The sequence below is a fragment of the Mauremys reevesii genome, linkage group 11, assembly GCF_016161935.1.
Source record: "Mauremys reevesii isolate NIE-2019 linkage group 11, ASM1616193v1, whole genome shotgun sequence".
In the NCBI taxonomy this organism is placed as follows: domain Eukaryota; kingdom Metazoa; phylum Chordata; order Testudines; family Geoemydidae; genus Mauremys; species Mauremys reevesii.
In genome coordinates, this window is record NC_052633.1 from 72517202 (window position 1) to 72529708 (window position 12507).

The following is a 12507-nucleotide window of genomic DNA, read 5'->3' on the forward strand; positions in this document are numbered from 1 at the left end:
GCTTCACACAACACCCCCCCGCACCCACTGCGTGGCTCCCATGAGGCTCTGAGCAGGGATGAGCCCTTTAAACTAAACGCGAACAGCCCAGTGCAGCTGGGTTCTTCCCCCCTCCCCACCACGTGGCTCTGATCAGGCTCTCACTCACCAGAAGTACCTTCTCCAGGGTCATGGTCTGGGAGCCTGCTTTGGGAGTGGGGAGAGGCTATTGGCTCCAGCGTTAAGAATAGTTCCTGGCTAGGGAGGGAAAACGGATTCCCCACTTGCCGCCTGTGCACTGTCCTCCTCCTCCTCATCCTCCAGTGACTCTTCCTCCTCGCTCCGTGCAACTCCCCCCTTGCAGGTGTCTACAAACAGTGGTGGTGTAGTGGTGGCGTCACCCCCCATAACTGCATGCAGCTCACAGTAGAAGCGGAATGTATGGGGCTGTGACCCAGAGCACCCATTCACCTCCCTGGCTTTTTGGTACGCTTGCCTGAGCTCCTTGATTTTTGTATGACACTGCTGTGTGTCCTTGGAGTAGCCTCTTTCTGTCATGGCCTTGGAGACTTTAGCGTATGTATTTACATTCCAAAAAAAGGAACACAGTTCTGCCATAACAGACTCGTCTCCCCAACATGCGATGAGATCCAGTACCTCCCGTTCGGACCATGCTGGAGCTTGTCTGCAAATCCGGGACTGCGTGATCTCCTCTGATGGTGGACTCTGCAAGGTCGCCTGTGATGGTGGACTGTGCTGATGGTCACCTGTGCTGATGGTGACCAAACAGGAATTGAAATTCAAAAGTTCCCAGGGCTTTTCCTGCCCACCTGGCTAGTGGATCGGAGTTGAGAGTGTTGTCCAGAGCGGTCATAAGGGAGCATTCTGGGATAGCTCCCAGAGGCCAATAACGTCGAATTGCGTCCACAATACCTTTAACCTGGGATTGCGATCTCAATTTAAGTGCTACTCCACTTGCTGAGGTGGAGTACAGAAATCGGATTAAAGAGTCCTTTAAATCAAAAAAACAGTTTGGTCGTGTGGACGGAATCATTTTTTTTTTTCAAATTAACTCAGCTAATTCCGAATTAACAGACTAGTGTAGACCAGGCCTAAATGCCACCTCTTACACCTAGAGGTGTTAGAGGAATACTCCAGACACTCCCATATAACCATAGCGTAGCAAGTATGCATTGATAGGAAGAGTTTCAAGCTGGTAAAGACTTGACCTTAAGATGACGGAAGTCTCTGAAATGTAGAACAGTTAATTAGAATCTAATTCTTTCCGTGCTTGAGTTACAAATTTATGATCGTCGTGGTGTAACAGTTCAATATTTGTTACTAGGTCCTGTAACTGATGAGCTCTTACTCTGAGCACTGTCATTTCTTACAAATCATTATGATTGGAGCATTGGATGATTCAGGAGATTGGTTATGGGAAGGGGAGCCTTTCATCTGTGGACCAGCTAGCTCTAGTTGATAGTGCCTGATAAGTTTTATCATCTGATGGTAGGTATTTTGATATGGAATCTTATCCACTAAGAACTGTATTAGGACCACAAAACAACTGTCTCAGTTGTGCCAGTCAACTAGCAAGAAGGACAAGGGCTGAATTGAATAGACATATAGAAATTGACGCACTTTCAGCAGTGGGGTAACCCCTCCATGTCAGGGCAGTGTGAGCAAGCTTGCGCTGCTATGCAGTGGATAAAAAGAGCGGAGTCAATCTGGCATATTTCACCAAAGATAGAAGCACAAGTAAATGTATCTTCCAACAGAGAGTGTCTCCTGCATTGACAGAGAGATGGACTAGATAAATTAATTGCTCTTCTCCTTCTGTAACATCTGATTCTGTAGTTTGTTCATCATATAATCACTTAATTCATTATATAACCCAATCAGCTGTACCATGGGGAAGAAGTAGGGAAGACCAAAACTTCCTGGTGGTGAGAGGGAAAAAGCTGAGAACTGTGACTGCAGGTCAGGGTAACACAGGATTTCCAGCTCCTGCAAAATGTAGTAGTCCTTCTCTTTAGATAGAAAAATTACAAAAGAATGTATCACACCAATGGTCTGAACTTGGTAAAGGCTCTCAGTTTAGATAAGGTAAGGTGTCCATTCTTAAAGGCCCTCTGTGTTTGGGGCCCTTATATGATACATCAGAGACCAACTCTCCAATCAAAAGACCCCAAGACAGCTATGCTTTTCTGGGACAGTTCAGCTAATTGTGTCCAGGATGAAGCTTGAGAGGCCAGAGGTAAGGTATTCTTAGCCAAGAGCCCCCATCTGTGGAACAACCTAGAACAGGAGATAAGACTGAAGGACACCAGACTCTTATCAGAGCATGTTGCAAAACTCACCTTTTGGCAAAAGCACAAAGGCCTTCCCATGACAACCAAAACCAAGAAATCATAGAGTCATAGACTTTAAGGTCAGAAGGGACCATTATGATTGTCTAGTCTGACCTCCTGCACAACACAGGCCACAGAATCTCACACACCCACTCCTGTAATAAACCCCTAACCTATATCTGAGCTATTGAAGTCCTCAAATCATGGTTTAAAGACTTCAAGGTGCAGAGAATCCTCCAGCAAATGACCCGTGCCCCACGCTGCAGAGGAAGGCAAAAAACCCCCAGGGCCTCTGCCAATCTGCCCTGGAGGAAAATTCCTTCCCGACCCCAAATATGGCGATCAGCTAAACCCTGACCGTGTGGGCAAGACTCACCAGTCAGACAGCCAGGAAAGAATTCTCTGTAGTAATTCAGATCCCACCCCATCTAACATCCCATCACAGGCCATTGGGATCACAACAAGAGAGAGAGAGATGGCTGGTGGGGAGGAGAAGTAAAAGAAAGAAATAATAAGCTAAATTGTCAAACCTAGCAGAGTCAAAGAGCAGAATCCACTGTGAATGACTTTGTGCGGTCCTTAGTAACTGTATTCAACTCTGTCTATCTAATGGCAGCCTAAAATCAGTCACTAGATAGACTAGCCAGAGCAGGGACTGTGGGGCACTTGTGTCCTTGCATGTAACATTCATTAATCATTGCTCCTCTATCTGAGGACAGACTTGTTTTTGACCAGGCTTTGCCATGATAGTAAAAGACTCTCACTTTAAATTATGGTGCAGCCCCTTCCTCACATTATAAAGTTGCATCATGACACAATTTGGGGTTTTTTTTAAGTCCCTTAGGACAAATCTCATGAAGTAGCAGTCCAAGGTTTCTAGCATGTAAAACTCCATGTTCTGATGCCTGCGAATGCTACAGAAATTTAAAATAAAAAAAAAAAGAAAGAAAGAAAAAGAAAAAAATGTAAAAAAAAATAAACAAAGTGACTGATAATTCCTAGCAGTGTGCAGGAATCATTCTGACAATAAAGACTCGTATTATACTCTCTTAGTGCCTGGGGTTTTAATTTAACACATCAATGAAAAGCCAGCATTTAAAAGGAGAAAAAAAACCCAGCAGGACTTGCTTTTATTAGTGCAATTTGTAAGAAATTAGAACATTTAATGAGAAAATCGTTAAGCATGAAAAAATGGACTGACTTAACTTGTGGAGTTCAATTTAGTTTGTTAGTTACTGGTAAAATAAATAAATAAAAGTATTGTGACCATCCTGTGTGGAGGAGAGGTGAGCCTTTTATGTATTTGAATTCAATTTTTTGTGCCATCAGTCAAGCATTGTACAGAACCATCGTACATTTCTTCCTCTATGGACACCATCGATTCAACAGATACCAAGGAGAGGGTGGGGTGCCTCTTGTTTTACAACTGTTGTCACTATAACTATTGTCCTTTAAACTAAGTTCAGATGAGTGTTTTGCAGAACATGAAACCAGTGGCTAGGTGTATACATGCTTTAGAATCTGGAGAAGAGTGAAAGAAGAGTAGAATACAGATTCAACAGTTCTAGAATCTTCTGTATTTCTCTGACCCCAAACTTACCCAGTCCTGCGCTTCTTGGCTCTTCCCAGTGCTCTAACTCAGTGGGTCTCAACCAGGGGCCCAGTGACCCTTGGGGGGAAATGAGCAGGTTTCAGGGGGCCACCAAAATAAGCCAGAGAGAAGGGCTGGCATTAGACTCTTGGGGCCCATGGCAGAAAGCTGAAGCCTGAGCCCTGCTGCCCGGGGCTGAAGCCAGGGCCTGAGCTGCCGCCACCCAGGCTTGAAGCCGAAGCAACATAGCTTCGTGGGGCCACCTGTGGGATCGGACCCCATGCTGTTGCCCTGCTTGCTGCCCCGGCTTTTAACCTACTGGCTATGCAGAAAAACAGTTGTGGTGACACGGGTGGGCTGTGGAATTTTTAATAGCATGTTGGGAGAGGGGCTCAGAAAGAAAAAGGTTGAGAACCCCTGCTCTGGCTGACCTCAGCACACCTTGGGGTTGGGGTCCACTGCTTTGATGAGATAATCCAATGGAAAATCAGTACCATGTGTTGTCATATAACAAGCTTATGTCTACTGCATGTAAGAGAGTTAGGGGAAAATCCTGTCTTGCCAGAGGGACTGGGGTATGCATCATAAGTAACAAGAGAGAATAATTTATTGGTTATTGTGTGTGGCCACTAGTTCCCATGGTGTGCTGAGTGCTGTCCAAATAAAGAAGGCATGATGCCTGCCCTGAAGAGCTCACAGTCTAAAGACAGGCAAGTAATCAGAATGAAGGGGGAAGAGAGGAGAGAAGCAACTAATATATGATTATTCTAACAAATATATATAGAAATAAGACATGTTAGTTACACTTACTACTTAAATTCTTTTTTAGCCTGACGGTATGCTTGGACTGTGGTTTCCTGAAAGCACCTGTTAAAATATTTTATGTTCTCAGTTCTAGCAGATTTTGAGTAACTGGTTTTGTAATTTGTATGTTATAATGTTATAGTGATGATGGTCTTTATTAGCTATTAATGGAAATTGTAAAAGCATTATCATTTGCTTTAGTTGTTATCCTGAGTTGCAATGGATTGGGACTTGCAAGTATGTACATATAATGTATGCTTCAGCAGACTGAACAGCACTTATGCTAAACAAGCCTTAAAATACAACATTGCTGAGTAAGTAAGTCAAAGTAGAATGTTTTTTGTGACTTGTTATATATTGTACTTGCGTTTTAGTTTCATAGGTGTTGTAGATGAAATATGAAATGCTTCAGAATTTGAAAACTGAATAACATCTCCTCATCCATCTCTGGTATTTTGTACTTCAAAGCATTGTTTATCACTGGGAATCTTATGCATTTAATAGTATTACAGAGTATAAGCTCTGGAGAAGAACTAGAAGAGCAAAACTGTACCTTGATACTTATGCAAAGGGAAATCCTTCATCTGGTTACTAGAGCTGCTGCTTAGCTGGCAGAGTTATCCTGGGTATGTCCCATTGCCCATGTCTGTAGGTAATGAATAGGCATCCTCACCATGACCTCTTTGGGGTGTATGTACACAGCAGATGAAGATGGGCAAATATTTTTCACTAACCATTAAGCAAGTAAAAGAACAAAATGTGGGAGAATACTCAGGACTTCCACTGTCTTTGTTTTTGGCATTTTACTTTTCACATTTTCCAGTGTGTTTTACAACTATCTGCCTTTTGAGTCACTCAACAGCGAGGATACTATTGGTATTCCAGTTCTTACCATTACATGTCTGTCTGGCTCCTTCCCTCTCACACAATTTATGTAAATGTAGATATATAGACACACATCTTCCCCGGTATTGTTTACACTGTGTTCCGCTTTGAAGAATAATTAAGATGATTGTACTGGGGGCTAAAATGTATTCAGAAGGCCCTGGTAATAAGGTATCTCTAGTAACATCCACACGTGAGAGTCTAGCAACCAGAGATTATTCTGTTGCTGCAGCTATGACATTATACCACTTACTGAAAACCTAACATTTTCATTGAAATGTCTGTCTTCCATAGATGGTTTAGGCATTATACTTAGTGAAGTAAAAAAGCCTCTCTCAACTTTCTGATAGTAGGTGCTCCAATTCGACTCTCCACCACGGAAGCAGGGTCAGTGCTTGTTTTCTTGATCGCAAGTTGTAAATTCTCCTGCCTCAGCCACATTGGGATTTGTTAGAAATTTTATAGATTAAATGAAGATTATTTTCTGTAGCTTAGAGTAGGGGCTTCATTATTGGGTGAGATGAGCAGCTTGATACAACATTGATATGATTGACTGTTGTTACCAATAGATGTGCTGTAGTTACAGATCAGGCTGCAGGAGAAACAGGGAAAGTACAGCCAGCTAAGGAGAAGGATTTTCTTCCTTCTAAAAGCATGCATTCCCTCTTTTTGTCTTCCAGTGAGCCAGCAGCTGGTAAATCGCATTGAACAGTTTTTGGAAACTAAAGGTTTACAGTACTACATGAAGAGCATCAACTGTATTAGAGTTTTCAGAGAAGAGGCCATTAAGGTAATGAAAATATCTGAAAACTCTACTCTGTGTGAGATGTCAGGGCATAATGTACAGACCTACTATGTTCCTTCAGCAATTATGGCAAGCTAGCAACAGGACAAGATCAACAGAACTAAGTCAATTATACCACATTGGAAATTTAAAAGAGATTTTGGTCCTTTGGCCTCAACAGAATAAGGACCAGATACTGCTGTGGTTTCTTAATATGAAAAGACAATACTTGTGACCTAGTGGTTGAAAAGGAGAAATGTGCCGTCCTCCAAATATCTTCTTAAACAAAACTAGTCACAAAAGGGTCTGTGCAGCTTTGTGAAATGCAGTTTCTTTTGTGATGCCCTGCACATTAGAAACTCTGGTTCTAGTGGGGCTAGATGAATGTGCAGTGGTTTGGAACGTCTTTTTTTCTTGTTCCCCATGTTAGATGTTTTTATGATCCATTAAGATTACAGCTCTTTGGTATTAAGCTAACTTTATTTTTCTGTGTTATCTTTGTTGTCATTTTTCCAGCTGTCAGAGGTGCAATGCTTTAATGATTTCCTGCAGGCCCTGAAAGAAGAGGTGGAAGACAAAACCTTAGCTGATTTCTGGGAAATTTTGATACAAGGTATGACGACAATTGACTCTCCCTCTGCCATCTCCCACACAATTTTTCTTCAAATGGTAAATTGTGTGAGAGGAATCTACATGTTAGCAGCTGGAAATGAACGCAGACCAGCATTTCTAGTGTAGAGAGTTGTTGCATACCATGTAAAACTTGTCTTTCACTACTATATAGCTTTGTTTTGCACTGGTTTCATATAAACAGTATTTCAAAATGCTGTACCAAGTTAAATTCAGTTACAATGGTAAATTGAAAGCACAGTGAGAGAGAAATTAAATGGTATAGGGCAAGGAAGAGACAATATTTCAGGTGCATTTTAAAATAAATGGAGAGCTGATGCACTGGAGAGAGAGCGAGCCAGGCTCTCCCAGATGGCAGAAGCTGCAAAGAAGACTCATACACAAAGTGATCAGTGACATATTTCAGTGATGTAAGAGAGATCCTTCAGGAAGGAATACATAGTAACACGACACACTGATGATTAAACTGAGGAGGAAGGCAGCATACTTCTAAAAGATTTGGATGGACTAGGAGCACTAGGCAAATAAGTGAGGATTTTTATGAGCATAAAAAACCTGATGCTCTACAAATTCTTCCCTTTACTTGGCACGAGTGCTTATGAAAATATACTTTAAATGCACAGTAGCCTCTTTTCATTGTACATATGGTAATATATAATTTGCTATTGCATAGCACCTTTCAGATAGAAGGACTCCAAACTACATATAGAGGTGACTTCACCCATTGCTGAAATCCAGCCATTGCTAGGATAGAGCATAGCAGTTGTTCAGCAGTGCACAGCAACAGCTTAGGACATCACACGGCGAATATCATACCCAGTTGAAACTGGGGAGGGAGTGGGGGAGGAAACAGGCTTGGGGAAGTCTAATTAGCCACATAATAAACCTTTGAAAATACTGGGATTTGGACCAACCAAAGTCATGCTGGTATGTTCTGTTGTAATAATTTACAGATGGTACAAACCAGCATTTCCAACAAGATGAACAATTTCTGGAGGAAGAAGAATTTACAAATACAAGCTGCACTATCAGTGATTTGCATATAGGGAATGACTTTCACTTTGCTTAGGGGAAGATAAAGTGTTTTATGCATAATCTGTCTAAACATTGGTTTGTGTGGCAGAAGTAAACTTCTCTTGGATGATTAGAAGTTAGAGGGTCTACTGTATGTTGTCTGAAGTGTAATTTTCCCTAGATTTCATATTTGATCTATGATTTCAGTGTCTCAATAATTTATCATAATATATTCAGTTACTTAAATGGATGCCTCCAGTAAAGTATGAATATGCATTAATTGTACTTGTATATCACGATAGTTGACTCACTTGTGAAAACTACCATGTCTTTTTAATTTGAGAAGTAGTTTTATTTTTGTCAGTGATGACACATTTAGACATTTGAATTTGAAACACTTTCTATTTGGAACATTGAGTGGTTTTCAGGTAAAGCTTTATAATGATATTTTGATATGATTTGATTTTCCTCAGATGGAATTTCTTTGATCACCAAAGATGAAGCAGAAGGTAGTTCAGTGACTAGTGACGAAGCCAAAAAGGTATTGCTTTTACACTCTTACTTATCTATATAAAGCCTCTGATATTCCAGAGAAGGCATTTTCTTATATGGATGAACCTTTAAGTGAATGAAATAGGGCCTGAATGAACGGAGAATGGAGTCCTTGGACCATAGAAGTTATGGGGCCTCAACTCGGGGACATTTCTCCCTTAATGCACACCATATTATATTGTTTCAGACTGCCTGCAGACAGGGCATGTTATTGTCTAGACATATTTTCCAGACAAACCACTTCAGGAACGCAGGTTAGTGAAGTGGCATCAGGCTGTCAGTATGCACAGAACTACTGTTGGCTCCTGCTCTTCATTAGAAATGTAATCTAGTGATTAGAGCATGCGTGTGGAAATCAGGAACTCCTGAGATCTAATCCCAGCTCTGATACTGACTTCTGTGGCCTTGACCAAGTCACAACCTTCGTGCCTCAGTTTCCCCTTTTGTAAACATTGCACTATAGCGCACGGGAAACAAAAGGTGTTAAATGTTTGCCGGTATTCCTTATGCATAACAATATTGGCAGCAATGAGGGTGCAAAGCACTGCAGTTAGCATAAGGAACAGAATGGGGCATGCAGGGCAGACTGTTCCAGTGAAGGCAGAAAGACAGATTGAAGGGAAAATAGATACAGTGGTGGCTGAATCAAGAACTATTTTTGTATTTGTCTTCAAGAAGATGAACTTAAATCCTTATACCCAGCTGGCAGCCATGGTTTAAAGATAGCTTAAGAGGGAGAGGGCTTTTGTGTATAGATTCTACTGTTGAAACCCCTAAACATTTCAGCTGGAACGGTGCTTTCCAGCTGAAAACGAACTGCTTGGAACTGCTCAAGCATCATACTATTAACCAGCAGGGCTTGGTGTAGATTCTTCATGTCTAGCGAATAGATATGAGGCTATACTCTGGAGACCATTGTCCCTTTTCACGTGAAGCAGCCTCAGAGACGTATGTGCACCTTAAGATGACCTTGGCAAGTTCATATCTCACTTAACGTGAGGAAAAACACAGAAAAGTTGATAGAAAGGGGGTCAATGAAATGCTGTGGTACTATAAGGAAATAGGAAAATCCAACACACTGAAGCTAACACATGTACAGATTAGAGTTGTCAGAGCTGTCAAGAAATTGGTTCAGCCAGGAAGGGGCCATGACCTGTTTCTGGTCATACATAACTATGCAAACTATATTTCTTTTCCCAGCAGCAGGTACCAAGAGAGGTGGCATTTAGTTATTAGTTTTATTAGTTTCTTAAATGTTTCACTCTGAAGGAACTTCATTGTCTGGAACAAAACCAACCCTAGTGTCCATAATATATGCTACATGAAGTTACCTTTCAGTGCTTAAAGCCCTCTCTATGCTAACAAAGAAAGCACAACAAACCAACCATTGGCTGAAAAACTGAGCTTGCAATGGCTATACAATACATCCATTCACACACAACACAGATGCAAAGCCTGGTAATAGGTCTTTGCTTATGGCTTCCCATCTAAACTAGGGAGAAACCTGTGTAGACTAAACTCAGATCTGGCTGACCTGGTACATTGCAATTTACCATTATCCTACAGTCAGACCTCACAGGAACACTGCATTTTGTACATTCTGCCTTGTAAACAATTTGGGCTCCTTGTCTCACTGCACCACTAAGTGAAACAATATTCTGGAGGAGCAAGAAAGAGTGCTTCCCCCTTCAAAATAATGTATTGGACTATGGCTAATAGACCGTGAGTTCAGGTCTCACATGTGCATTTCAACCTTTCTAATAAGCCTCATATCCCTACCACAGAAGGCAGGCAACTATCATTAATTTCCCCTAATTTTTTAAGATAAGTTAACTGAGATGTTGCACAATTCTGGCATAGCTAGAAATGGAACAGAGTTATATAGTATAGCAGACCCAAGTCTCAGCCACACTGTATTTCATAATATAATAATATATAGAGATATACCTATCTCATAGAACTGGAAGGGATCCCAAAAGGTCTTTGAGTCCTGCCCCCTCCCTTCACTAGCAGGACCAAGTACTGATTTTTTGCCCCAGATTCCTTAGTGGCCCCCTCAAGGATTGAACTCACAATCCTGGGTTTAGCAGGCCAATGCTCAAATCACTGAGCTAGCCGCCCCCCACATTTCAGAATGAATGTGCCAAATCTATTTGCTTGGCTATTTTGTCTGTAACCACTACTGATCACTAGACGACACTCCCTTCCCAAACCCAGGAGGAGACTCCTGATTCCCAACATTTTATTGTTCCCCAGATCCAAAGCATCCTATGCAAGGCCCTTTTCCTTAAATCCCCACCTGTAACAAATTGCAAAAACAGTTCATTTGATTCACACACTGAGAAAATATCCTTTGAAATAGATTTTATAGTTAACATCCACTAAGTGTCAGTTATGTCACAACAGGCAACAAAATACAGGTGTTCCATGTTTCAGTAATTTGCCACACATTTTGATTGCTTAAGCAGCAAAGAGTCTTGTGGCACCTTATAGACTAACAGATGTTTTGGAGTATGAGCTTTCGTGGGTGAATACCCACTTCGTCGGATGCATGTCACATGCATCCGACGAAGTGGGTATTCATTCACGAAAGCTCATGCTCCAAAACGTCTGTTAGTCTATAAGGTGCCACAAGACTCTTTGCTGCTTTTACAGATCCAGACTAACACGGCTACCCCTCTGATTTTGATTGCTTGTGTCTCGCAGTGGTAAGTTTGAAGGTTGAGAGTAATGGTACCAAGGTGGTGCCTTGTTATAGGCAAGAACACAAAAACCTCTGCTTGGTAGTACTAGATACTATGTGAGTAGCTTCAGAAGTCCCAGAATCCATTAGTACAGCATCAGATATAAGGCACATGCTGTATATGAATGCTGCATGAGGGAGAAAATTAGAGTAGGAGGCTATTCAAGACAGTGGCAGCACCTTTGGGGTTCGTTTTCTTTTAGATAAACTATATTGCTCTAGTGTATTTCCTTACTTTCCTTCATTGAGAAAAATGGTCTCATTGTCTAGTCTTTCCTGTAATGATGCAGATGGGAAGTTACTCTTTTTAGAGCATAGAGATGATAGGTTAATAGATCAGACTTGCCAAGTGCTTTTTCTGGTTGCTTTGGGAAAGATAATGGATTTCAGCACAACTATTATATATAATTTGCTTCAGCATAAATGCAGAACAGATCTTGTCAGAAGAAATCAATTGCAGATGTTTAGTACTTGATGGAAACTTAAAGCTTCAGTTTATTGCTAAGCAAATCTTCATCTCAGATTTCCTTAGATTGTAAAGTGTTATTTATACCTAATTTAGAGTAAAATGTTAATTCTGAGGACTCTGAACAAATGTGTTATTTTCACAGATCCTGGCTGATGTCAATTAACTATGTAAAATGGGATTTGCTCTGGTGAAAAAACCCTTTCCAAGCTGACAGTATCATTAACTTTAGTTTGATTATATGTGTTCTATACTACCAGACTCAAACCAGTAGAAAAAGGTGCATCAATGCATAGTGTATTGGCACTGTGCAGTCCTTCCAGCTCTGTAACTTTTTCCTATTTGTGTTGCCTCAGTTACAAAGACAATAAGATGAGTTGAGCAGTGTATGTTAAATGTGTTAGGATATAGAATAAAGTTTCTATGCAGTTCTCGGCATCTGCTATTCAAATGTAAAAAAGATCTGACGTTTGGATAGTGAGACAAGTATGGCGGATATTGTATACAAAAATGATAAAAAGTGACATCAAATTTCTTACTTATTCTGGTGGATGTGATACGGGGTGCTTTCCCTCTAAATTAACTTTCTGTATACATTGAAACTGGGAGAGTGGGTCAGAGGAAGAGACCTAAAAAAAAATTGGGACCAGTAGATATGCCTCTGGTGTGTGTGTTTTTCCACTCTCCTTGGGGATTTAGAATTAGGGG

The 12507-nt window shown here is 41.1% G+C and overlaps 1 protein-coding gene across 2 annotated transcripts in view; it reads left to right on the forward strand.

The window, feature by feature from the left end:
- XRCC5 (X-ray repair cross complementing 5) overlaps positions 1-12507 on the forward strand; it is an 84488-nt gene that overhangs the window by 66898 nt on the left and 5083 nt on the right. For both annotated transcript variants that reach the window (XM_039495162.1, XM_039495163.1), the window contains 3 exons: positions 6291-6400; positions 6911-7007; positions 8512-8579. In XM_039495162.1, coding sequence (XP_039351096.1) covers positions 6291-6400; positions 6911-7007; positions 8512-8579 — 275 coding nt within the window. The remainder of the gene's footprint in view (positions 1-6290; positions 6401-6910; positions 7008-8511; positions 8580-12507) is intronic.